This window comes from Muscardinus avellanarius (assembly GCF_963383645.1).
Source record: "Muscardinus avellanarius genome assembly, chromosome: 3".
In the NCBI taxonomy this organism is placed as follows: domain Eukaryota; kingdom Metazoa; phylum Chordata; class Mammalia; order Rodentia; family Gliridae; genus Muscardinus; species Muscardinus avellanarius.
In genome coordinates, this window is record NC_137788.1 from 112,799,317 (window position 1) to 112,825,446 (window position 26,130).

Genomic DNA, 26,130 nt, shown 5'->3' on the forward strand with positions numbered 1-26,130 from the left:
GGCTGCACGCATCGAACCTCCGCGGGAGGGAGCGCGAAGAGGGAGGAGGAGGAGGAGGAGTGGGCCCGGAGGAGGCGGGAGGAGGAGGAGGAGGAGGAGTGGGGACCGGGCGGGGGGTGGAGGAAGAGGCCTCGCGCAGAGGAGGGAGCAATTGAATTTCAAACACAAACAACTGCACGAGCGCGGCGGCACCTCCGCGCCCGAGCGTTGACCGATCGGCGCCCGCCCCGTCCGTGCGGCGCGCGGGCGGAGACGCCGTGGCCGCGCCGGAGCTCGGGCCGGGGGCCGCCATCGAGGCGGGGGCCGCGCGAGGGCCGGAGCGGAGCGGCGCCGCGCGCGCGGACTTGGGCTCGCGCTTCCCGGCCCGGCGCGGAGCCCGGGGCGCCCGCGGCCCCGCCATGTCGCGATCCAACCGGCAGAAGGAGTACAAATGCGGGGACCTGGTGTTCGCCAAGATGAAGGGCTACCCGCACTGGCCGGCCCGGGTGAGCAGCGCGCCGCGGCCCCGCGCCCGGGGTTGCATAACCGGGGGGAGGGGGGCGCGGGGCCGCCGAGGGGCTGGGGCCGGGCCGCGGGCCCCGGGGCGCCCCCGAGCCCCCGCCCGCTCCGTCCTGGGGGCGCGGGCCCCGCGTGCTCGGCGCCGCCCCCGGCCCCCATACTCGGGGCGCGCACCCGGGTTGGGGTCCGTGACCCTCCCGCCGCCGCCCGGCCTGGGACCCCCGCGAGGTCCCCAGTTGCTCCGCGGATTGTCGCCCCCTCCCCCAGTTCACACTTCCCCCCCCCCCCCTGGGTAAATGGTCGCGCAGGGTCCAGGTCCAGAGAGGGCGATCGGAGGCGGAGTTCGCTACTAGAAAACTTTGGTTTGGGGCAGGGGAAGTTGGGAGGGTCGAGGGATGGTTGGGGGGCGGCGGGCGCAGGGATCTACCCGAGTGGGTAACTTTGCGCCAGAATCGGCCGGCTCTCTGCTCTACAGAAATGCTCCTCTTTATGGCGCCAGCTCGGATTTGGGACCCAGGGCAGCCAGGCCCCCTGCGGGATGGGGAAGTCCGGTTGTGACTGCTTTAGTCGCGGTGGGGAGAGCCCGTCTCAGCAGCCCCAACCCCCCATATGAGCATCTCCCGCCAGAATCCTCCCGACTTCGCCATGTGGTTGACTCAGCCCGCCAACAGAAGGGCCTCCCCCCTTCCAGCACCTGGCCAGGTGGGAGGGTGGGGCCCCAAAGCCAACCTGGATGTTTATCAAGCTTTTCCCCTAAGGACTGAGATAAGTAAGGCGAGTGGGAGGTTGCCAGTTGTTGGGGAGGGTGGGAGCCGCGCGAGGGGCAGTGCCTTTGGGAATTTATTTTAAAGTTGGTGCGGAGGGGCCTTTGGTGTCCGGGGAGGATATGACTCAGCCCCCTACAGTGTGGGACTCCCAAAGAGTGAGATCCAGGGTGGAGGGAGGGAGGGAGCCTCGTGCAGGAGTACTTGTGACTTGGGGTTGCTCTTCTTAGACTAAGGCTGTCTGTCCATTAGACCCTACGCTGGGTCCTGTTTAGGATGTCGGGTCAGCTAGGCTTCTCTGAGAAAATCTTAAGAGACCCTTCTTCTTTCTGTCCCCTCTCCTGAGGCATGTGCCTTGAGCTCCTTGGCCCCCTGAAAGTTTCTGCTGGGCCTGGCCTCTGGGATGGGAGTGTGGAGACAAGCCGGGCCCCCCCAGGTACCAGGGCCTCTTGATAGACTCACTGGGGCAGCGTGGAGAGGCGGCCGTAGACTGCCTCAGTGTGCGTGTGTGAATGCTCATGTACTTTACCCTGCACCCTTTGATCCACCTGGCTTCTTGGCCCGAGTGCCAAGGCCCTGGTGGGCAGGGCAAGAATTGAACCCCAGTCTGCACTGTTTCTCTCTCCTGGGGGTGAGACAAAGTCCAGGCTGGGCTCAGGCCTGGGGAGGAAGTGTTAGCTGGAATGTGGGTTCTGGGGAACCCTTCTGGGTCAGAGGAGAGGAAAGGGGTAGAGACACAGAAGGACCCATAGTGACCCCGGTGAGAAAGGGCCTGGGGTTTCTAGTGGCCATTGGAATGAGGGCAGTGTCTGGAACTGGGGAGGTCATCCATTTCTGGGTCTCCTGGGCCTCCAGAACGGAAGGCCTTGGGGGAAGGCGGCGGGGGGTGGGGGGTGGTTTCTTCCCCCATTGAGGTCTGGCCCTTTTAGATAAAGTTGGAGTTCTGGTAGGGAGGGCAGACTGGATCCCCAAGAGGTGGAGCCCCACGCTTTGCCTGGCTCTGGGTACTGGTTGTGATAATTGGGTCAGGGGTGCCCCCAAGCTGTTACCTCCCCCACACAGCCCTCTTGAGCCCCCAGAAACTGACAAAGCTGAGTCTCTTGGGCGTTCCTGTCCCTAGAGTGGCAGAGCCTGGGGGCCCAGCCCTTCCTGAGATGGAGAGGAGGAGGAGGAGGCCTCCAGTGTAGCCAGCTTGATAAGGCCACGATGATTCTGGGAGGGCCTGCTAGGCCTGGTGCTGGAGAAGGCAGCCAGAAGGGCCTCGCGCTGAGGCCCAAGGATGGAGTGACTCCTTAACCTTCTCCCTCCCCTCTCCTCCTGCTTAGCTTCCCCAGAGCACTTCACAATTAACCTCCAAGATTTTCCCCCCAGGTTCCTTCCTCCTCTGTCTGCTTCCTGTTTCACAATCCCAGAAAACCGCCTGTTCCCCAGGACCTCCTCCTTCGCCCTCCTGCTCTGCCCCTTGGCATGCCACACTTCCCTGGCCCCAACCGTCTTGCCCGCCTGCCGCCCAGATCTTCTGGTTGCTGGGGCAGGTCTGCCCGGCTCTGGGCGTGGTGGTCAGAACCCGCCTGCCAGCCAGTGCCGGGCCTGCACCCTCCTAGGAGCTGGCTAGGTGACCTGAGGCTGGGGGGAGCTGTGTGCAGTCGCCCTACCCCACACACACACCTCACCAGCACGAACTTCCCACCCTCTGTGGGACTGGAAGGGTTTCCAACAAGCCAGGCCTGTCTGATGGGACTCGGGCAAATGCGGAGGAGAGGGTGGCAGGCCTGAGAGGGAGGTGTCTTGAACCCCTGCAGTGGTGCAGAGCCCCCTCCTCTATTGGCTGGTGGGGGGCTGCCGGGGTCTCCAGCACATCTGGCCCCACCCTGACCCACTTAGCCTTGACTCACTGGTTCTGAGTCACAGCCTGAATTCAGAGGCACCACCTGGGAAACAGACATCTGTATTGGGGTTCAGGGCTCCCCTGAGGCCTCAGATCCTCTCCTTCTAGGAGGAGCTGCCCTTGGCTTCCAAGAAGACACTTATTTCCTTTGGAGCTTGAGAAAATGATGTGCTCCTACAGAAGAGATCTCTCTTCTTTGAGGGGCTGGAGATTCCATTAAAAGAAAACAGGAGCCAGGCGAGGTGGCTCGTGCTTGTAACCCCAGTACTTGGGAGCCTGAGATGGGAGAACCACAGGTTAGTGGCCAGCCTCGACAAGTGAGGCCTTCCACAACATAGGGAGACCCTGTTGCAAAATAAAGGATAAAAAAAAAGATAAAGAGGGCTGGGGGTGTAGCTTAGAGGTGGAATGATGCTGGGTTCAATCCCTAGAACCCCCCCCCAAAAAAAAAAAAAAAGAAAAGAAAACAGGGACCCCAGCGTGGAACATAACCTGTAATCTCAGTACTGGGAGCCTGAGACTGGTGAATCGCAGGTTCTGGGCCAGCCCCAGCAAGTTCTTAAAGCTCTCAGTAATTTAGCAAGAACTTGTTTCAAAATAAAAATAAAGTAGGAGCTGGGCCTGGTGGCACAGGCTTGTAATCCCAGCACTTGGGAGGCTGAGACAGGAGGACTGCAGTTTGTGGACAGCCTTAGATACTTAGTGAGGCCCTTTGCAACTCATTGAGACCTTGTTTCAAAATAAAGAATAGCCAGCTGTGGTATTTTAGGTTTGTAATCCCAGCGCCTGAGAGGCTGGATGGCACAGGTTTGAAGCCAGCCTCAGCTATTTAGTGAGGCTCTCAGCAATTTAGTGAAACCCTGTTTCCAAATAATAAAGTATAAAATAGGTCTGGGAGTATTGGGAGGTAGAAAAGCCTCTGGGTTCCACCCCCAGCACTACAAAAAGAAAAAAAGAAAAAAGAGAAAGAAAGAAATAGGGCTGGTGGTGTGTAGCTCATAGGTAAAATGCCTCTGGGTTCCACTCCCAATACTGAAAAAAATAAAAATAGGAGCGGGTCTAGGTGGCACATGTTTGTAATCCTAGTACTTGAGAGGTTGAGACTGGAAAATCACAGGTTCAAGAACAGCCTCAGCATTATCAAGGCTCTCAGCAACCTAGTGAGACCCTGTTTACAAATAAATTAGTCTGGGAATGTAGCTCAGAGGTAGAATGCCTCTGGTTCAATTCCCAGTGCCACAAAAAATAAATAAAATAGGGCTGGAGGTACTGGGAGACAGAATGCCTCTGGATTCAATCCCCATTAACGCACGCACACACAGAGCTTTCCTGGACCTTTCTCCAGGCGTAGCCACTCAAAGGGGAGGTAACATTGGGGGGAAGGTGCCCATCTTCCCAGGCCCGGCCTCTGCCCTCTTTCATGCCCATCCTTTTTGTAGCTGGAAGTCAGCAGGCGGGTGTATCTGGTGTGTCTCATTCTATTTTTAATTCCATCCGTTCTTTTATTTCTCCCCACCCCTGGGGCTGAGCAGCTGGTGGCCTCCAGGGTCCCCTGCAGTGCTGTTCAGCTTCGTGGGGGGGGGGTCAGGTGCTTGGCTGTCTGTGCTCCGGAGGAGAGCCTCATGTTCTGTGCCTCCCTTCCCCCAGCCCCTCTCCCCCAGCCTCAGTTTCTCCTCTTCCAGCAACAGGGGTGAAGCGTGGGCCCTGGAAATGCGGTGACCTGAGACCCCTGGCCCCCACCCCACCCAGTTCGCCAGAGCACCGAGAGAGGCCTTTGCTATTATGGTCCCACTCGGGTCTCCAGGGATCCTTAAGCCCTGGAGGCCCTCTTTGTTTGGCCCCCACCCCCCAGTTAGCTGGTAACTGGAGCCAGGTGTCCGGTCCGGCCACCACCCCGCCCCCACTCCAGGTCTGTCTTTCTAAGAGCAAGCCCCCCCCCCCCAGCCCAAGCTGTGCTCCCAGGCCCAGCCCACAGCTAGGGACCCAGGTGTGCGATTCGGGGATTGGGGGGTAGGGTGTGAGTGTCCCCTCCTCCCCAATCCCGATTGAGGGCCTGGGGGGAGGGGCGGTCACATTCCTGGTTGCTGAGTGGCCCTGGGGGCGGGGTTGGGTTGTCATGGCGATGGGGATCGTGTTTGTGGGGGGGGACTGCGTGCCTTTCCACCCCTGCTCACACCCCAGCGATTCCTGGTTGTGGGGAGGGCCCAGTTTGTGCTGGCCTTCCCAGGGGGAGGGGCTGGACCTCTGTCCCCAGAGGCCACGGGGCAGGGGGGGAGGTGCCCCAAGCCTGAAGACTTCGGGGTCTGGGGCAAGATGCCCCTCGAGTTCCTGCCTAGGGCCCCACTCCCACACTGGGTGTCTCCTACCTCCCCGTGCCCCCCAGCCAGACCTCTTGTCCCAATCTCTGTGCTAATCACTGCCTTGGCCTGTCTCTCTCCTGTCTGCGCCTGAGGCCCTAGTTAACATGGCCACCTGGCCTCTGTCCGGCGGGAAGCCAGCCTGCCGGGCTGATGCAAAGATTGCTGGGAGTTGTAGTCCGCACCCCAAGCCCCAGCTCTGCTTCGCCTGGGCTTCCTGGGAGAGGCTGGGCAGTTTCCCCCACCCCTCCATCCCCATTTGCCTGACCTCAGACCTCTGCCTCCCCCACCTCCGCCATATCCTCCTCTGGGGCCTGGATACCTTGGGAAGGGATCATGTCAGGAGCTCTGGGTCAGACCTGGCCCTCACTGCCTTGCTCTGTTAACAGTTTGGGGATTTGGGGCTCAGTTTTCTCATCTGTAAAATAAGGATTTGAAAACTTTTGTGGCTCAAAGCATTTCCCTGCAGCCTTTGGGGGCCGCTACTAAAGCCAAGTCTTGGCTAGGCCGCCCTTTGGCCTTATCCCTCACTTGAACCAGAGGAATCAAATTTATTTGTGTTGCAACGTTTATTTGGCAAGTATTTATTGCATGCCTACTGTGTGCTCAGAATAAAAGCAGACCTGGGCTTTGACCTGGGTCCAGATAGTCCACAGAGACCTCAGTCAAGTAATACTTGGTGAAGTTGGAGCTGAGGCGAGGAGCTGGGGGAGCTTTCCCCGGGTACTTGCTGGAGGAGCTGGTGGGTGTCCTGTAGGAAGCAGTGTCAGACCTGGGGTGGTCAGGACTTAGCATGAGAGACTGAAGGACAGTGCGGCCGGGACAGAGGGGGCAGCTTCCTGAGAGGCGGTAACGGTCACACTTGAGGGGCATTTCCTGCCCAGTTAGTGTCAGCTCTCACACCTAGGGCCTGGCCTCATGTAGTGCTCACCTGTAATTCCAGTACTTGGGAGGCTGAGACAGGAGGATTGGATAGCCTCAGCAAGTCGTGAGATTCTCATCAATCTAGCGATACCTTTTTTTTTATTTTTTGAGGGGGTTGGTATTGGGGATTGGACCCAGAGGTATTCTGCCTCTGAGCTACACCCCTAGTCTGATTTTCTTATTTGGAAACAGGGTCTCGCTAGGTTGATGAGAGTCTCACTATTTGCTAAGTTGTCCTCAAACCTGTGATCCTCGGGTCTCAGCCTCCCAAATGCTAGGATTACAAGCGTGCCCCACCACGCCTGACTTTATCATCGAGGATCCTGAGGCAGAGGTTCAATAAGTTGCCCGAGGTCAACAACTCTGGGTGGCAAAGTTGAGATTCAGACCCTGCCACTGTGGGGTGGAGGTGGAGCAGGTGGGCACCAGTCCCAAGAGGGTATGAAGAGGGCATGAGATACTTAGGTTGACATTTTGAAAATGTAGAGGGGCCAGGCGTGGTGGCGCACACTTGTAGTCCCAGCATTCGGGAGGCTGATACCAGAGGATCATGGTTTGCGGACAGCCTCAGCTACTTAGTGAGGCCCTCTGCAACTCAGTGAGACCCTGTTTCAAAATAAAGAATAAAAAATAGGGCTGGGATGTAGCTCGGATGTAGAATGCCCCTAGGTTCCATCCCCAGAACCGGAAAGAAAATTTGTACAGGGGCAAGAAAGGAGACTAAAGCCTGGTACAGTGGTGCACACCTATGATTCCAGTACTTGGGAGGCTGCGACAGGGGGATCACGGGTTCGAGGCCAGCCTCAGTAATGTGGTAAAGCCCACAGCAACCTACCAAAACATTGCTTTGAAATAAGAAATAAAAAGGGCTGAGGGTGTAGCTCGGAGGTAGAATGCCCCGTAGTTCAATCCCCGAAACCAAAAAGAGGGTTCACAAACCGGCGCGATGATCCCGGGGCCCTGTGGGTCTGGCTTCACCGAAAGGAAAGTGGGCTGCGAGGCTGCTAGCCAGAGCCTCCAGCTTACTGCCACTCTCTTCATCCTCCCCAGATTGATGAGATGCCCGAGGCCGCTGTGAAGTCAACAGCCAACAAATACCAAGTCTTCTTTTTCGGGACCCACGAGACGTGAGTTGAGGGGCCACTGGCAGGGTGTGGGTGGGCAGGGTCACAGGGCTGGGGACCACCTTGGGGGGAGAGAGGTGGCGTCCGTGGGGAGCTCTGCAGTTCAGGGCAGCAAGGGACACAAGCGCACAGTCTCTCGTCTCTCTCCAGGGCATTCCTGGGCCCCAAAGACCTCTTCCCTTACGAGGAGTCCAAGGAGAAGTTTGGCAAGCCCAACAAGAGGAAAGGGTTCAGCGAGGGGCTGTGGGAGATCGAGAACAACCCTACTGTCAAGGCCTCTGGCTACCAGGTGAGCTGCCTTCTGCCCCAGAGGTCCCCAGAGAGCAGGTGTCGAAGCCCGGCCTCAGGGGATGGATGCTCTGTCTCAAGGACCTCGGGGCTGTGGGTAGGAGCTCTAGGGGTTACGCAGGGCCTCCTGCAAGAGGGGATGGGCTGCGGGCTGTTGTGTCGCGGTGGTCAGGGCCACTGTCACAGGGACGGCAGCCGGGGGGCGGTGGGGGCCAAGCAGATGGAGCGGTAAGTGGGGCCAGGCCGTTGTTAGACAGGCTGCCAGGAGGAGGTGCTCGTGAGCCGGGCAGGGCCAGGCGGGAGGGCGGGGGCGGGGTTGGCGGGGAAAGGGTCCTAGCTCCCTCCAGGAGAAGTTGACCCGAGGTTTTGCCTCCTGCTCCATCCAGCCCTCCCCCCTCCTGCACAGAGCCCTGCCTGCCCGGCCAGTGGGTTTACCCCGGGGCTAATCCGACCGAGGTGGGTCTCAAGTCACTTGTGAGGCTGGGCACCTGGGTGGGGGCGGGGCGAGGCGGGAAAGGAAGGCGTGAGTGGCCGAGGGGGGGTTCCGGGGCGGGGCCAGCACACCGGGGCCTCCGCCAGGCCACTCAGCCGCCGCGCCCTGTCCCTCTGCTGTAGTCCTCCCAGAAAAAGAGCTGTGCTCCGGAGCCCGAGCCCGAGGCTGCGGAGGGTGATGGGGATAAGAAGGGCAGCGCCGAGGGCAGCAGCGACGAGGAGGGGAAGCTGGTCATCGATGAGCCGGCCAAAGAGAAGAATGAGAAGGGCGCGCTGAAGCGGAGAGCGGGGGACCTGCTGGAGGTACGGTGCCCACAGTGGCGGGGCTCTGCCGGGCCTGCGGTGCCTGTCTAGGCAGGGGGACCTCTCCTACTCCAGCCCCTAGATTGGGGAGTCCCTGGGCCGAGGATGGGGCACAAAGGCGGCTTTGTAGGCACCCTGGGAGGACTGGGGACAGGGAGCACCTGTGGGCGACAGTGGCCTCCCCAGCCTCAGCTCCTCATCTCTGCCAACCCCGCCCAGGACTCCCCTAAACGTCCCAAGGAGGCCGAAGACCCTAAAGGGGAGGAGAAGGAGATGGCAGTCTTGGAGGGCGATCGGCCCCCAGCGGCGGAGGTAGAGAACAGCACCCCTTCTGAGCCCAGCTCGGGCAGGGGGCCTCCTCCAGAGGAGGAGGTTGAAGACGCTGCCAAGGAGGATGCTGAGGCCTCGGGCGTCAGAGATCACGAGAGGTGGGTGAGCCCCTCTGCAGCTGGGCTGGGGGGCCAGCCGCCCACGGAGAGGAGAGGGGCCTGCAGTGGTCAGCCTCTCTCGGGAGGCAGGGTGGGCTCTCCCAGGAGACCGGTGCCGTCTGGGGTGAGGCCAGGCTGAGGCCACGCATTAACCCTTCTCCCTCCAACCCTCCCCTGCAGCCTGTAGCCACCAATGTTTCAAGAGGAGCCCCTGCCCCGTTCCTGCTGCTGTCTGGGTGCTACTGGGGAAACTGGCCATGGCCTGCAAACTGGGAACCCCTTCCCACCCAGCCCGCTCTCCTTCCCCATTCACTTTCCCCACTTTAAGCTCAGCCCCCGAGACTGGCCTGGTTTCATCTCCAGGTTCCTACGAACCCCTGTGATCAGAGTCTGGGCCATACCTCCTTGGGATGAGATGAGGCCATTGCGTCCTTTCCTGCCCAGGGCTCCCATGGGGCCCAGGCCGGCTGTTCCCACCTGACATTCCTCTTGCCCTCCCCTGGGCGTTCCTGACCTCCAGGTTGGCGTCAAGGGTAGGAGTGGAAAGTAGGGTAGGAGTAGGGTGGGCTCCTGGGGGCTGTGAGGGGCGGTCCTCGAGGACGGGAGAGTGGGCATCTCTACCTCCTGTCCCTTGTCCCCCACCTGCTTTCTCAGCTGCCTAGATTCAGGGAAAGTGGGATAGCTAGTGGGGGAGGGGCTCCCTTCAATAAATCCTGATGATCAGCCACTCCCATTCTCCTTTGGCCAGCCCCCCAAGAGTTCTGGTAGTTGTAGTTTATCATCAAAAGACGTTGGGGCTTCCAGGTTGCTTGGGCCAAGGACCTGAGACCTGAAGGGTTGGCCTCGCCCGCTTAGGTGGGAGTGCTGAGCACCTGTTCCCCTTTGGACCTCTGGGGCCAGAGATGGGATGCCCTAGGGAGATCCCACGCTCTCCCGTTGCCCCTCCCCACAGTGCTCAAGGCCAGCCTACAGTCACATATACCACCCAGACATAAAGGACAAGACACATTTTTTAGGAAATGTTTTTAATAAAAGAAAATTTACAAAAAAAATTACCCCCCCACCCTCTGTGTGCTCCACATTCTGCTCTTCCCCATTGTTGCCCACATTTCTGAGGTGCACTGGGAGGCTCCCCTTCTGTTTGGGCTTGAGGACTTTCTTTTTGTAGCCGGGGTTTTGGTGTTCCTTCTGGTGTCGTTTCCCATCCACATAACCCAACTCGGTCCCCTCTGGTGTCGCCACGGGATCCCATGTGTAACTCAGAGAGGACACGAGTGCCCTCGGCCAGCCTCTGCCTCGTCTCTCTCTTCGTCTCTCACCTTGCCCCTCTCCCTTGGGCTCTGATGAAAAATTGCTGACTGTAGCTTTGGAAGTTTAGCTCTGAGAACCGTAGGCGATTTCAGTTTTAGGAAAATAAAACCCGTTGATTACTATCTTGGATTCTGGCTGATTCTTTGTGGGGGTGGTTGGTTAATCGAAGAAGGGCTATAGGGAAGGGAATGCAAATGATTTACAAAATACCCCCCTGGGCTGAGGTAAGTAGAGGGTTGTCAGACTCCTCCATTCTCAGGCCAAGCCTCCACGAGGGCAGTCCAGTGGAAACTACCATCCGGTCTGCCTCTCCTGCCCAGCCACTGCTTGACACAACTCTGTCAGCATCTGGGAGGGTTTAAAAAGATTACACGAGAAACGGGTCGTAGGAAGATGCCAGTATCAGCCACAGCCCATGTGGTCACGGAAGTGGGTGTTTGGGCTGGTTGTAGAGACAAATTTGACCCACAAGGGCAGGCTGATTAAGATAACCTTTTCTCCTTGCTAACGAGAGCTGCCAGGCTTAGACTGTAGGTCGCAGAACAGTCCAATTAAGTCAAGACGGTTTGGGCAAGGAAGACATCTGGACTAAAAAAGCCAGCTGATCAAGATGGAGGAGTCTTGTCCATAGCCCACCTTCCCAGGAGGCTGCTTTAGGGGCAGTTTATATAGGAGATGGGTGGGCACCTTCCACGGAAGGTGGGAGTTTGTGGCCATAAAATGCAGTTGTAGTTCTAATCATCTAGTTGGGAGATGCTTTCTGAGTTCTGCGCATTTCAGCAAGGAATATCAACTGTTTCCTGGGGTTATTTATGTCTTTAGTTTGCCCACCTGCAGTTCCTGAGGTTACACACTGTACAGGCTAGCAGGGTGGCTGCCCAAGGCCTCTTGGCTGGTAGTGATGGGAGAACACAGTAAAACCTGATTATTGTGGAAGTCTTGGGTCAGTGGCGCTAAGATAGGGTCTCAATGCTCGGCCTCATTAGTGGTGCCTCCCACCCTTAGCTGGTAATACAAGGGTAGGGGAAGTGGATGGGTAGAATCCTCCCAGTATCCCCCAAATTATGCGGGCCGATAGGATTAAAACATCTGAGCTTTCTGGATCTGACATTTTGTGTCTAGATCCTCTACTAGCATTGAAAGGGCCCACGTTTCATCCAGTCCTCTAGAAAACCTGTAAGAGTTTTTGAATCGCCCCTCGGACCCTCCACCAGAGAGGGGCGAGGACACAAATGGGTGTGGCCTTGCTTGGAAAAGAGAAGTGACTGCTTTGAACTAGAAATCCACAACCACCTAGAAAATGGAGCTATTCTCCCTAGAAACTGCAATTCCCAGCGGCCTCCACGCAGAGCACACGCAGGAATGTGCCCGGCGCACCAGCCTACCTCCATTCTCCTGCCGTTCCCGACGTGCTTCACGGCGTTCTTACACGTTTCTGATTTGCTACTCCCGTCCGAACTTCCTGTTTCCGCCTTCCTTTATAGAGGCGGACTACAACTCCCAGCATGCAAAGAGGCTAGGTTTGCGGTTGGGCTTCCGGTTAACGGTTAGACTACATTTCCCAGAAAGCCCAAGGGGCGGGCGGGGCCGAGGGCCCGTGTGCAGCGGTGACCCGCGGAGGCTCGGCGGTGCTGGGGAAGGGAGGTGCGCGCCGCCAGCCCCGAGGTGCTGCGGCTCCTGGGTGCGTCGGGACGCAGGTGCGAGATGGGCCCTCCTTTTCCTTGGCTGAGGCTCAATGGCCTCCCCTGAGTGTCTCTGTACTGGAAGCTACGAGCGAGTGGGTACTAATGGCTGCCGCGTGCGCTGGCAGGGGAAAGGCTTTGGAGCGGCGATCTGAGAGGTGGTCAGAGGTTCGGACCCTGCTGGCTTGCATGACGCCTCCCAAGCACGCAGTCGAAGCACTGCTGCGGAAGGGACACGGGCTTCTGCAAATGGTGGAGGGAACAGAAGGGCAGGGGCGGGGGGCGCAGTGCTGGGACTGGGCTGGCTGCTGGGATCTCCTCCCCGGGATGCAGGCATGCAGTGACTTAAGAGGGTGGGAATCATAGTACAGAGCGTATATATTAGTTAATATGACATTACAAGCCGGGCGTGGTGGCGTACGCTTGTAATCCTAGTACTTGGGAGGCTGAGACAGGGGAATCGGAGGTTCGAGGCCAGCCTCAGCTACTTAGTGGGGCCCTCTCCAACTTAGTAAGACCCTGTTTCAAAATAAAGAACAACAACAAAGAAAATGGGGCTGGGAATGTAGCTCGGTGGTAGAGTGCCTCTGGGCTCAATCCCTTCTCCCCCCCCCCACACACATTATAGTTATAGCTTTATTCTTATATAATTGTTTAACTTTGTGTATGTAGGGGTACTGGGTTTATTCTACTTCTGAGTGACACCTCAGCCCTATTTATTTAGTGGCATTGGAGACTGAGCCCAGGGACATTCTACCTCCGAGTCACACCCAAGCCCTATTTTACTTACTTAACTTTTTGCGGTACTGGGGATGGAACCCAGAGGCATCCCACCTCCGAGCTACACCCCAGCCCTATTTTTTATTCTTTATTTTGAAACTGGGTCTCACTGAGTTGCAAAGGGACTAAGTAGCTGGGGCTGTCCCCGAACCAAGACCCTCCTGTCTCAGCCTCTGAAATCCTGGGATTATAAAGTGCACCACCACCCCCAGCTTACTTATTTTTCCTTTTCAAAACAGGGTGTCACAATGCACCAACAAAAAAAATTTTTTTAATAATAAAATTGTATTAGTGATGATTATGATATGTAAGCCAATTTGAACTAACTTTGAAATTATAACCAAATAAAATGGGGGAAAAAACAAAACAAAGCAGGGCGTCACTAAGTTGCAGAGGGCCTAAGTAGCTGAGGCTGGCCGTGAACCTGTGATCCTCCTGGCTCAGCCTCCCCAGTAATGGAATTACAAGCGTGCGCCACCGTGCCTGGCTCCTTCCCTTGCTTCTTTGTGTACCGTTCCTCTCTTCCCAGTGCTGACAAGGAGTTCCGGGTTGAACACCGACGGGATCCCTGGCAGCCTGCAGCCATGCGTCTCTCTGCCCTGCTGGCCTTGGCATCCAAGGTCACTCTGCCCCCCCACTACCGCTACGGGATGAGCCGCCCGGGCTCCCTGGCGGACAAGAGGAAGAACCCACCGTGGACCAGGCGGCGCCCCGTGCTTGTGGAACCCATTTCCGATGAAGACTGGCATCTGTTCTGTGGTGACACGGTGAGAGCCTCAGATGGGATAGGGTGACCGGGAGGCTCCTGGCAAGGCTCCCGGTCCCTGAGCCCCTGTCCTCCCGCAGGTGGAGATTCTAGAAGGCAAGGATGCCGGGAAGCAGGGCAAAGTGGTGCAAGTCATCCGGCAGCGAAATTGGGTGGTCCTGGAGGGGCTGAACACGGTAAGTGAAGAGAGAGGGTGGCTGCTCAGGAAGGCTCTGGTCTTCTCCATTAAGCAGCATGAATGACGGGAGACTGGCTGCAGGGATGGTTGGACAGCTAGAACCTTCTACTTTTCAGCTTGGGTGGCACTTGCTGAGCAGTAGTGGACGAGCCCCTCCACACCCCTTGCTTTTTTTTTTGTTTTTTTTTTTTTGTTGTGGTACTGGGGTTGGGACCTAGGGGTTTTCTACCTCCAGGCTACACTCCCAGCCCTATTTTATATTTTATTTGGAAACAAGGTCTCATTGAGTTGCTAAGAGCCTAAGTAGCTGAGGCTGGCTTCGAACCTGCGTGATCTTCCTGTCTCAGCCTCCCAAGTGCAGGGATTACAAGCGGGCGTTACCACACCCGGTACCCCTTGCTTTCAGTGCCCCCTCTCTTGAACAGCATTACCGCTACATCGGCAGGACCAAGGATTACCGGGGCACCATGATCCCCAGCGAAGCCCCCTTGCTGCACAACCAGGTCAAGCTTGTGGATCCTGTGGACAGGCAAGCATGTGGGCCAGAGGCTTCTTTCTGAGTCCAGTGAGATCGTGGATCATAGCCAGGGCTGGGCAGCCCATGTACCTGGGAGGCATGGCCAGTTGCGGGGGGGTTGCCTTCTAGACAGGGTTCCTTGGGGTAACATCAGCACAGCAGTGGAGGAGCAGGTCAGTGGCCTTGACGCTTCCTCTCGTTAGGGTGGGCTTAGCTGTGGGGCCTGGCTCCGAGGCCGCACTGATCTTTTCTACCCACCAGGAAACCCACTGAGATCGAGTGGCGATACACGGAGGCAGGAGAGCGGGTCCGAGTCTCTGTGAGATCAGGAAGAATTATTCCCAAGCCCGAGTTCCCCAGAGCCGACGGCATCGTGCCTGAAACGTGGACTGGTGAGGCGGGTTCTCAAGAGGCAGAGGAGAGTAAGGGTGCCCCTGGGAGTTGGCAATCCCATCCCATCTCCTTCCCTACGGCTCAACAGACGGCCCCAAAGACACATCAGTGGAAGATGCTCTGGAAAGAACTTATGTGCCTCGGCTGAAGACGCTGGAGGAGGAGGTGATGGAGGCCATGGGCATCCAGGAGACCAGGAAGCACAAGAAGGTCTACTGGTACTGAGTGTGGGAGAGCAGCTCCCTCCTGCTTGTCTGGGCCAGACCGAGACACCTTCCTCAGACAAGGGAGGTGCAGGAGGCCTCCTGTGCGGCCGGAGCCCAAGCCCCAGGGGCACCCCAGCCCCAGCAGCTGCGTGTTCTGAAAGGAGACAAAAGGGGAGGTCTGCCCCATGCAGACCTCCGAGCAGCCGCAGATACTGCCCAGGCCGCCCGTGTGGAGGACTGGGGTTGAGACCTAACCACTGCCTCCGGAGGGAGGACGCACATCTGCCCTTTCACTTAGAAACCAAAGGGAATAAAGTCTTCCAGAGGATTCTTTTGTTTTTAAATGTTACTTTTATTTGCTTTTGTTGTTGTTACTGGGGATGAAACACAGGGCCTCCTGCATGCTAGGCAAGTGCTCTACCATAGCCATGGCCTCAGCCCGGTTTTTTTGGGCAGTCTACGGATGGAGCCCAGGGGCATTCTATCTCTGAGCTACATTCCCCAGCCCTATTTTTCATTCTTTATTTGGAAACAGGGTCTCACTGAGTTGAGAAGGGCCAAGTAGCTGAGGCTGTCTGTGAACTGCAATCCTCCGGTCTCTGCCTCCAAATACTGGGATTACAAGCGTGTGCCACCATGCCTGGCCTCAGCCCAGTTTTTTCCCCCCAGGTCTGGGGATGGATCCCAGGAGCATTTGACCTTTAAGCTACACCTCTTACCCTAGTTTTTATTCTTTATTTTGAAACAGGTCTCACTAAGTTGCAGAGGGCCTCACTAGCTGAGGCTGTCTACAAACCGTGATCCTCTGGTCTCAGTCTCCTGAATGCTGGGAATACAAGCGTGCGCCACCACACCTGGCCTCAGCCCAGTTTTTAATAAATAAAAATAAAAAACAGTATTACATGACACGGAGGAAGGTAAAAAGCGAACTGAGGCTGGTGGGGAGGGGCAGGGCCGCACTGGCCCCAGGTCAGGTGGGCTCTGACAGGGGCACTTCCTTGGGCTGCCCGCCGTCTTCAGTCTCCAGAGCAGAGAAGGCCTGGCCCAACGGCGTCTTGGTGGCCACCAGGACCAGGTTTCTAGGAGAGAGTTGAGGGCTGAAGAGGGGCAGGAGCTCAGCGTGAAAGCCTAGGAGAGAAGCAGGGCTTGTCATTCCTGGAGACTCAGGCCCGCTCCCACCCGCACTTCCTGCCCAGCCTACGCCCCACCGAGATCCGAGGAGACCCCTTCTTAGGAGGAGCCCGGGTGCCTGGGCAGACAAGGGGCATACCCCACATGCTTAGGTTCTCAATGCTTACTTAAAATCCACCTCAGGGAGCCACCCCAGAGGCTGGAAGAAGCTGTATCCTCTAAAAAATCCTCACCCCAGCAGGGGATAAAGTAGGCCTCACAGAACCAAACCCTCCCCAACCCTGCCCCAAGCTCCAGCCCCTCACCCTGCTCCTGGAGGTAGAGCAGCCGGTCCAGCAGAATCAGCGTCTCCACCAGCGGGGCCAGGAGGAGGGCCAGGCTGAAGAAGGCCACCACTCGGTTCTCCTGGGCCTGGTGGGCCTGCAGAGCAGCCAGGTCCAGGGGCAGCTGGGGATCCAGCCCCACCCTCTGAAGCCCCTGCTGTATGTACCTGGGGATCAGCCAGAGAGGGCTGGCTTGGTTCTGGGAACCTCCACCTCCCGCGTACCCTGCCTATTCCTGTTTTGATTCCAATTTTCCTTTATTTGCTACCCTTATTTTCAGTGTTAACTGAAGGTTAAACCCAGGAGTATTCTACCTCTGCACTATAACCCCAACCCCATTTTATTTTTTAATTTTAAAACAGGGTCAGCCCGGCATGGTGACACACTATTGTAACCCCAGCACTCAGGAGGCTGAGACAGGAGGATCACAGGTTCACAACTAGACTCAGCTACTTAGTGAGGCCCCCTACAACTTAGACCCTGTTTCAAAATAAAGAATAAAAAATAGGGCTGGAGGTGTTGCTTGGAGGTAGAATGCCCCTGGGTTCAATCTCCAGTGCCACTAAATAAATAAATAGAATAAAAATAGGGCTGGGAGTTTAGTTCAGAGGTAGAATGTGCCTTCTGTTCAGTCTCCAGTATCACAATAAAATAAAACAGGGTCAGCTTGGTATGGTGGCACATGCTTGTAATCCCAGCATTTGGGAGGCTGAGACAGGAGGATTGTGGTTTGAGAACAGCCTCAGTTACAACTAAGTGAGGCCCCTGGCAACTCAGTGAGACCCTGTTTCAAGATAAAAAATAAAAAATAAGGCAGGAGGTGTCACTCAGAGGTAGAATGACCCAGGAATCAATCCCTGGTACCACAAAAATAAATAAATAAAATAGGGTTAATGTGGGTGCAGTGGTGCACGCCTATAACCCCAGTACTTGGAAGGCTAAGACAGAAGGATCACAGGTTCAAGGACAGCCGCACATCAACTTAGTGAGACCCTGTTTTAAATTAAGAATAAACAGGACTGGGGGTGTAGCTCAGAGGAAGAATGCTTCTGGGTTAAATCCCCAGTACTACAACATAAACACAAACAAACCAACAGGGTCTAAAGCCAGGTGTGGTGGTGCACATTTGTTATCAGATTCTTGGCCAGCTTCAGCTACTTAGTGAAGCCTCTGCAACTTAGACTGTTTCAAAATAAAGAATAAAAATAGGGCTGGTAATGTAGCTCAGGGGTAGAATGCCTCTGGGTTCAATCTCTGGTACTACAAAATCAAACAAATAAAAACAGTTGCTGAGGCTGGCCAAGAACTGCAACTGTCCTGTCTCAGCTTCCTAAACACTGGCACTCCTGGCATGTGCCACTCTGGCCCAGCTGTACTTATTTTTAAGAGGCAGGGTCTTGCTATGTTACCCAGGATGGCTCCAAAATCCTGGGCTCAAGTTTGATCCTCCTCCCTCAACTTCCTGAGAAACTGGGCCTACAGCTTTTCATCATAGTACCTGGCCTAATATGCATTTCCAAATGCTTTTCTAAGCCAGGCACGGTGCTGCATGCTTGCAATCCCAGCACTTGGGAGGCTGAGACAGGATGATCCGGGTTCGTGGCCTGCCTCAGCTACTTGGGCTCTTTTTAACTTAGTGAGACTGTTTCAAAAATAAAGAAAAAGCCGGGCATGGTGGTGCATACTTATAATCCCAGCATTCGGGAAGCTGAGACTGGAGGATTGTGGTTCGCAGACAGCTTGAGCTACTTAGTAAGGCTCTCTGCAGCTCAGTGAGACCTGGTTTCAAAATAAAGAATAAATATTAGGGCAGGGGCTGTAGCTCAGATGTTGAATGCTCCTGGGATTCATCCCCAGACCCGCAAAAAAAAAAAAAAAAAAAAAAAATTAAAATTAAAAAAATAAAGAAAAAATAGGGCTAGGGGTAAAGCTTGGCGGTAGGATGCCCTGGGTTCCACCCCATTACTGAAGAAGAAGAAAAAAAGCTGGTCATGATGGTGCACACTTGTAATTCCAGCATTTGGGAGGTTGAGACAGGAGGATCATGGTTTAAGGCCAGCCTCAGCTAATACGTAGTGAGGACTTCTGCGAGTCATTGAGACCCTGTTTCAAAATAAAGAATAAAAAATAGGGCGGGGTGGGGGGGTAGCTCGGAGGTAGGATGCCCTTGGGTTCCACTCTCACTACTGTGCAAAACAAAGAAAGTTTCTCTAGCTGTGAACTGTCTCCAAAAGCAGCTGATTTAAAAACTTATTTTCAGCCTGTTATGTCAAACTTAGCCATATTTTAGCATTTAAAAAGTTTCAGATAAGCTGGGTATGGTAGTTGCACACCTGTAATCCTGGTACTTGGGAGGTTGAGAAAGGACTGCAAGTTGGTGAACCAGCTCCAACAACTGAGTGAGGCCCTCAGCAACTGTTTCAAAATAAATATAAGGCTGGGATTTGACTCAGAGGTGGAATGCCTCTGGGTTCAATCCCCAGGACCACACAAACAAAGAGTTCTACATGTGGCTAAGAATATAGCAGCGATGAGTGCTTGCCTAGCATGTAGGAGGCACTGGGTTTGATTCCCAGTGTTGCAAAAAGCAAATTTTATAATTTTTGGATAGTTTCTCTCTCTCTTTATTTTTACAGTACTGGGGATGGAACCTGGGGCATTCCACCTCCGAGTGACACCCCCAGCCCTATTTTTTATCCTTTATTTTGAAACAGGGTCTGAGTTGCAAAGGGCCTAAGTAGCTGAGGCTGTCCGCCAACTGCGATCCTCCTGTCTCAGCCTCCCAGATGCCAGGATTACAAGCGTGGCTGCCATGCCCAGCTCTTCGAGTCTCTTGATCAGGACAACTTCAAAACAGTCACCCCAGGTGCCCCAGCCCCCAACCTCACTCTTCGATCTTGAGCTCGTGGACCCTGGGGATGCCCTGCACGCCAGGCCGACGGAGCTCCGGCCGGGCACTGCGGATGACCGTCTCCAGCGCTGCTCGGTAGCAGTGGGTTCGGAGGCCGGGGCTGGCTTGACGAAGCCGCTCGGTGTAGTCCTCCAGGGCATGGCAGGCCCCCTCCCGGAGCCTGTAGGGCAGCTCTCGGCCAGGCAGCCCGGCCACCCACCGGCTCAGCGGGTAGCCGCCGGGGTCACTAAGCTTCATGTAGCAGCAGCCCACTGAGGCTACGGCCACCACCTCGGGGCAGCAGCAGAAGTGGCGGAGCAAGGCCACGCTGAGGTCCCCGCAGGCGTGGAGGCCGGTCAGCAGCACGCGGGGGCCACCCCGCGGGGGCTCTTCCAGGGGAAGCAGGAGCTCCTCGCACAGGGCCGTGGAGTCCACCCACTGAGCCACGTGGTGGGGGCAGTGGCGAGGGCCCCCCTGGACCACCTGTGGAGGCGGGGCAGGACAAAGGCAGCTGGGAAGTGTATGACCGTCTGGCATGTACAAGATCCTGGGTTCGATACCCAGCACTGCAAAAAATAATACTTGAATGGCCACTCCCCAGACTACTGTTGAGAACATACTGGGGAGGCTTTGGGGAAGCAGGAGCTTGGAGAAAAGATTAGAAATAGGGACCACACCACCTCAGGCTAGAAACTGGGAACTGGGACTTCAGCCTGTGCCTAACGCCAGCCGAACTGAGCCTGCTCCTGAGTCTAGAGTACAGAAGGGCGGCCTACCTGTGGGTGCCTCCTCTTCTCTTTCTCCAGAGCCTGCAGGAGCTCCTGGTCCAGGCCCTGGGCTCTCTCAACCAGTCTCGGATCCCCTTCAATGCTCTTCACCATCAGCCCCAGCCCCAGAGACATGAAGCGGGAGAGATGGCCCTGGAGTCGTGAGGGAGGACAGACAGCCTGTTCAGGGCCCCGGCCACCATTACCCTGCCCTCAGCAGCTGGACACCAGAGGCCTGGGCCTCCCACGCCCTTGGGAGGCTTCAATTCTCTGCTCTGCCCAGTGACACCACTTCTCAGCACCTGCCACCCTGGACCTGAGGCTCGATAACCTGCTTCCTGAATGATCTGGGATATAGCTCAGAGGTAGAATGCCCCCAGGTTCAATCCCCAGTACCACAGGGGGGGAAAAAAGACGGTATGTAGCCAAGAGCAGTGGTGTACAGCTGTAATGCCATTTTCTCAGGAGGCTGAGGCAGGAAGATCTTAACTCAGCCTCTGCAACTCAGCAAGACCCTGTCTCAGAACTTAAAAAGGGCGAGGCATGTAGCTCAGTGGTCGAATGCCCTTGGGTTCAATCCCCAGTACTGCAAAACATCAGAAACAGTATTCTAGGGACTGGCTCACCTGGCCAGAACCTACGTCCACAACCTGGGTGCAGCCTGTGAGGTCACTCAGCTTCTTCACCAACTGCAAAAGATAGCAGAGGTCTCCTGATACCAGAGCACACGTCCCCAAGGAGGGCAGGGGAGCGAGGCTGGCAGAGGAAGATGGGGAGAGGTTACCAGGAGACACGAGACATGGCCAGCAGGGAAGATGAGGTCAGGTCAGTGACTCCATCCCCCCCAACAGAACAAGAGCCCTGTGACGAAACCAAAGGCCGTGGACGTGTGAAAGCCAGAGGAAGAGCGACTCAGCCAGCACAGTGCATGCCTGCAGTCGTAGTACTGGGGAGGCTGAGACAGGAGGACTGCAGATTCGAGGACAACCTCAGCAATGTTGTAAGACTCTCAGCAACCTAGTGAGACCCAGTTTCAAAGCAAAAAACAAAAAGGGCTGGGGGTGTACTCGAAGGTAGAATGCCCCTGGGTTCAATCCCTAGTATCATAAAAAATAAATAAAAAGTGATTCAAATATAGCTGCCAACCAACCCTAACACAGAGCTGTGCTTACAGGATCCATCGGGAAGGGAGCCTGTAGGGCTCTGGTCCTGCGTGTGCGGCAAGGGCATCCCCGAGTCCCAGACACCAGCCCCGCTCCAGCCCCTCCTCACCTCTCCCAGCCTCCGGATTTCATGCTGCTTCTTAGGCCTGACATGTTTCCGGAAGGGAGCTGTCAGCCGGGAGCTCTGGCTGCAGTTCTCCAGGAACTCGGAGGGGGTCTGAAAGCCAGGCGTCCGGGTAAAGGCCAGGGCATAGGCCGTGGACTTCAGGGCCAGCAGCGTGAGTGGCCACACCGACCTGTACCTGAGACAGCCACGCCCAGGCCACCAATGAATAGTCCATCACATCCTGAGAAGCCGGTTCACAGCCCAGGCCCCGGGCAAAGCGTGCACGACTCGCTGAGCTCTGGTTCGCCCGCCGCAAGGCTGCATCCCCAGCCAGGCCCTGGTCCATACCTGACCTCGCCTTCCCCAGGCCTCCCCAGCAGCAGCATGGCCAGCTGGGGCGGGTTCAGTCCATCCAGCGCTTCCTGCCAGGAGCGAGGCAGCATATCCCACAGGTTGTCTGTGAAAAACTCCTGCAGGAGAAGGGAAGACAGGCAGCAGGCTCCCATCTCGCCCATTCCCAGGCTTCCCTGCTCTGCTCTCAGCTCTATAACTCCAGTACTTGGGAGGGTGAGACAGGAGGATCCTAGGTTTGAGGACAGCCTCAGCAAGTAGTGGGACTCTCACCAACCTAGCAAGACCCTGTTTCAAAATAAAAAATAAAATAGAGTTGAGGTTGTAGCTTGGAGATAGCATGACCCTAGGTTTAATCCCCAGCACCACACACACACACACACACACACACACACACACACAAGTAATGATGATTTCAGGGTTGGAGATAGAGGTCAGTGATAGAGTGCTTCCCTAGCAAGCATGAGGCCCTGAGTTTGATCCCCCCAAAAATAATAATAATCAAAATAATAGCCGGGTGTGGCGGCGCACGCTTGTAATCCCTGCCCTTGGGAGGCTGAGACAGGAGGATCGCACGGGTTTGAAGCCAGCCTCAGCTACTGAGTGAGGCTCTCAGCAACTTAGTGAGACCCTGTTTCCAAATAAAGTATAAAACAGGTCTGGGAGTATAGCCCGGAGGTAGAAAGCCTCTGGGTTCCACCCCCAGTGTCCCCCCCACACACACAAAATAATAATAATCACAATAACAGCAAATGCCCCAGGCAATAAAATACTCATGGACAGTTACTACTTTAGAAGCCAGACATGGTGGTATACACTTGTAATCCTAGCATTTGGGAGGCTGAGATAGGAGGATCAGGGTTCGAGGCCAGCCTCAGCTACTTAGTGAGGTCCTTTGCATAACTCAGTGAGACCCTGTTTAAAAATAAAGAATAAAACATCTGAAGCTGGGCATGGTGGCGCACACTTGTAATTTCAGCATTTGGGAGGCTGAGACAGGAGGATCATGGTTCAAGGACAGCCTCAGCTACTACTTAATGAGGCCCTTTGCAACTCAGTGAGACCCTGTTTCAAAATAAAAAAATCAGGCTGGGGGTGTAACTCGGAGGTAGAATGTCCCTGGGTTCCATCCCCAGTTAATGCAAAAAAACAGCCGGGCATGGTGGTGCACACTTGTAATCCCAGTGCTTGGGAGGCTGAGACAGGAGGATCACACAGGTTTGAAGCCAGCCTCAGCTATTTAGTGAGGCTCTCAGCAACTTAGTGAGACCCTGTTTCCAAATAAAGTATAAAATAGGTCTGGGAGTGTAGCCCGGAGGTAGAAGGCCCCTGGATTCCATCTCCAGTACCACACACACACACACACCAAAAAAAAAAAAAAAAAACAAAAAAAAACAGAAAAACAAAACAAAAACAAACAAGCTATTATGGATAGAGGAAAAAAAACAAAGAGAGAGAGACTTGTCTGCGTTGACATGAGCTGAAACGTGAATGAACAGGGTTCAATCTCCAGGACCACAGAAGAGAAAAGAAAGCATGGGCAACAGCAAACACGGATACACTTTCTGTACCAAGCACTGATGTACATGTGACATGTACTGATGCACTTAACACATAACTCTATGGGGTGGGTTCTACTTTTAGCCCCATTTTACAGATAAGCAAAGGGGAACACAGCAATTCAGTGTCCTGTCCAAGTCAAAGAGCTAGTAATTAGCAGAGCTCAGATTTGAGGCCAATTTTGCTCTGGAGTCCTTGGCCTTAACCAATCTGCTCTATTGCTTTTCTGTGGAGGAAAAGTATCCCAGGCAGATCAATAACTGCAAATCCCCGGCTACCTGCCATATTTGTGGGCCAGAAATCAGTCCAGTGTTAAGCACAGCGGAGAGAGTGTAGGAAGGAAATGAAACTCCACGGGATGAAAAAAAGGGATGAAGCGGTCAGATCTTTACACACAGTAGTATTTCATCAAAACACCTAGGAAACAAAGGCGGATCAGCATAAGCCTGGAACGGAGAGGCAGAAGTAACAGAGGGACCTGTGAGGAAGGGTTCAGGGGAGAGGTGGGGTGGCATGCAGGCAGACGGATTGAGTCTTTTGTGTGTGTGTGTGTGTATGTGTGTGTGGTACTGGGGATGGAACCCACAGACATTTCACCTCCGAGACACACTCCAAAGCCTTTTTTAAAAAAATTCTTTATTTAGAAACAGGGCTTTACTGAGTTGCAAAGGGCCTCGCTAAGTAGCTGTGGCTGTCCTCTAACCACGATACTCCTGTCTCAGCCTCCTGAATGCTGAGATGACAAGCATACACCACCATGCCTGGCCCTGTTTTGTTTTGTTTTGTAAACACTGAGGATTGAACACAGGGATATTTTACCTCCAAGCTACACCTCCAGTCCCCCCCCTTTTTTTTGACTATACTGAGGGTGGAACCCAGAGGCTTTTTATCCCCAGGCTATACTCCCAGACCTATTTTATATTTTTATTTGGAAACAGTGTCTCACTAAGTTGCTGAGAGCCTCACTAAATAGCTGAGGCTGGCTTCGAACCTGCGCGATCCTCCTGTCTCAGCCTCCCAAGCGCGGGGATTACAAGTGTGCGCCACCATGCCCGGCTTCCAGCCCTTTTACTGCCTTTTTTTTTTTTTTGGTGGTGGTACTGTACCCTTCTACCTCCGGGCTACACTCCCAGACCTATTTCTTTATATTTTTATTTGGAAACAGGGTCTCTTAAGCCAGCAAGGCTGGCTTTGAACCTGCACGATCCTCCTGTCTCTGCCTCCCAAGCGCAGGGATTACAAGCATGAGCCACCACGCCCAGCCTTTTACTGCTTTTTTAAAAAAACACAGGATCTAACTGGGCCTGGTGGTACATGCTTATAATCCCATTACTTGGGAGGCTGAGGTAGAAGGATCACAGGTTCAAAGCCAGCTTCAGCAATTTAAAGAGGTTCATAAGGTCGAGGACTTAAAGGGCTGGACTGGTGATCAATGAAGCGAGAGGCTGTCAAGGCAGCTTCTGGGTTTGGGGTCTGAATAAGTGGTGGACAGTGATGCCATTTACACATCATCTCATTTATTCTTCATAACCACCCCTCAGGCAGGGATCCATTTTACAGTGGAAGCCAGGGACAGGAGTGAAAGGGAAAGAAAGAAGTCTAAGGGTAACACAGCAGAGAAGGCAAAATCCTAGTCCTACTCTGCCCAAGTCTCACGCTGAACTATCCACTATTCCACAAAACCAGGAATTTATTCAAAGCGCGGATGAATAAACATGTGTGTTCCTGGGACACGTCATAGGTTCCCAGTAAAGTTCCATGTAACTGCAGCGAAACTCAAAAGTCCATGCATGAGCCGGGCGGTGGTGCACAACTGTAATCCCAGCATTTGAGAGGCCGACAGGAGAATCGCGGTTCCCAGACAGCCACAGCCACTTAGTGAGGCCCTTTACCACTCTGTGAGACCTTGTTTCAAAATAAAGAATAAAAGCTGAGCGGGGTGGCGCACGTTTGTAATCCCAGCCCTTGGGAGGCTGAGGCGGGGATCGCAGAGGTTCGAAGATGAGGCTCTCAGCAACTTAGTGAGACCCTGTTTCCAAATAAAGTATAAAATAGGTCTGAGAGTATAGCCTGGAGGTAGAAAAGCCCCTGGGTTCCACCCCCGGTACCACACACACACACACACACACACACACACACACACACACTAATAATAATAATAATAAATAGGGTAGAGGGTGTAGCTTGGAGGTTGAATGCCTCTGGGCCCTATCCCCAGACTAGCAAAAATAAAAAATAAAAAATAGGGCTGGGTTGTAGCTCGGAGGTAGAATGCCCCTGGGTTCCATCCCCAGTACCGCAATAAATAAATAATCTCCGCAGTTTTATCTTTCTTGTAAAAACCAAGACAAAATCTCATGGAAGAGAGCAAGGACTACCTCTCCAAACGCTCTCCCCGCTGTGCACACCCAGCCAACCACACGCCCAGCAGCCCACCCACGCCCTGGGGCTCACGATGATGTAGGCGTCCAGGATGGGTCGGTAGAGCGCCAGGACGCGGGTGAGATTCACGGCCAGCTGCCTCCTCTCTTCGTGCGAGAGGCCCCGGGCGGAGACGCCGGGCATCCCCAGGGTCCGGCCGGGTGCGCGGGGAGCGAGCCCGCGGGAAAATGAGAACCAGAGTCAGGGCCAGCACGCGGGCCCAGGACCCGAGCTCAGCTCAGCTCCGCAGGCCGAACGAGAAAAACCCGGGGTCCGGTCCTCGGCGATGCCTTTCTGGGGAACCATCCTGGGGCTGAAAACACCAAGCGAGCGCGCGTATCCCGACGTCACGACTCGCGACGTTTCACCGGGCGCAGGTGTCCGCGTCGGTGGCAGGTGAGGCGCGATGACGTCACAGAGGAGAGCCGGGCCCGCGGCATGGGCGGGCTGAGTTCCGGATCCCGCCCACCACTTCCGGTCCAGGCCCCTCCTCTTCCGGAAGTAAGGCCCGGGCGGCCG

General features: G+C 55.3%; 3 protein-coding genes across 3 annotated transcripts; 2 read left to right on the top strand and 1 right to left on the bottom strand.

The window, feature by feature from the left end:
* Positions 1–398: 398 nt before the first annotated feature.
* On the top strand, positions 399–9,253 carry HDGF (heparin binding growth factor; the record flags this gene model as incomplete). The annotated part of the gene is made up of 6 exons (XM_080691566.1): positions 399–485; positions 7,482–7,558; positions 7,706–7,844; positions 8,459–8,638; positions 8,858–9,066; positions 9,247–9,253. The coding sequence occupies 6 exons, from the start codon at positions 399–401 to the stop codon at positions 9,251–9,253; spliced, it is 699 nt and encodes a 232-aa protein (XP_080547692.1).
* A 4,170-nt stretch (positions 9,254–13,423) lies between these two features.
* Positions 13,424–14,918, top strand: MRPL24 (mitochondrial ribosomal protein L24; the record flags this gene model as incomplete). Its single annotated transcript, XM_080692849.1, has 5 exons — positions 13,424–13,606; positions 13,686–13,781; positions 14,209–14,312; positions 14,562–14,692; positions 14,782–14,918. The coding sequence occupies 5 exons, from the start codon at positions 13,424–13,426 to the stop codon at positions 14,916–14,918; spliced, it is 651 nt and encodes a 216-aa protein (XP_080548975.1).
* A 951-nt stretch (positions 14,919–15,869) lies between these two features.
* METTL25B (methyltransferase like 25B) lies at positions 15,870–25,755 on the bottom strand (the record flags this gene model as incomplete). Its single annotated transcript, XM_080691567.1, has 8 exons — positions 15,870–16,027; positions 16,336–16,520; positions 19,242–19,726; positions 20,020–20,163; positions 20,637–20,699; positions 21,283–21,475; positions 21,628–21,749; positions 25,645–25,755. The coding sequence occupies 8 exons, from the start codon at positions 25,753–25,755 to the stop codon at positions 15,870–15,872; spliced, it is 1,461 nt and encodes a 486-aa protein (XP_080547693.1).
* Positions 25,756–26,130: the final 375 nt, after the last annotated feature.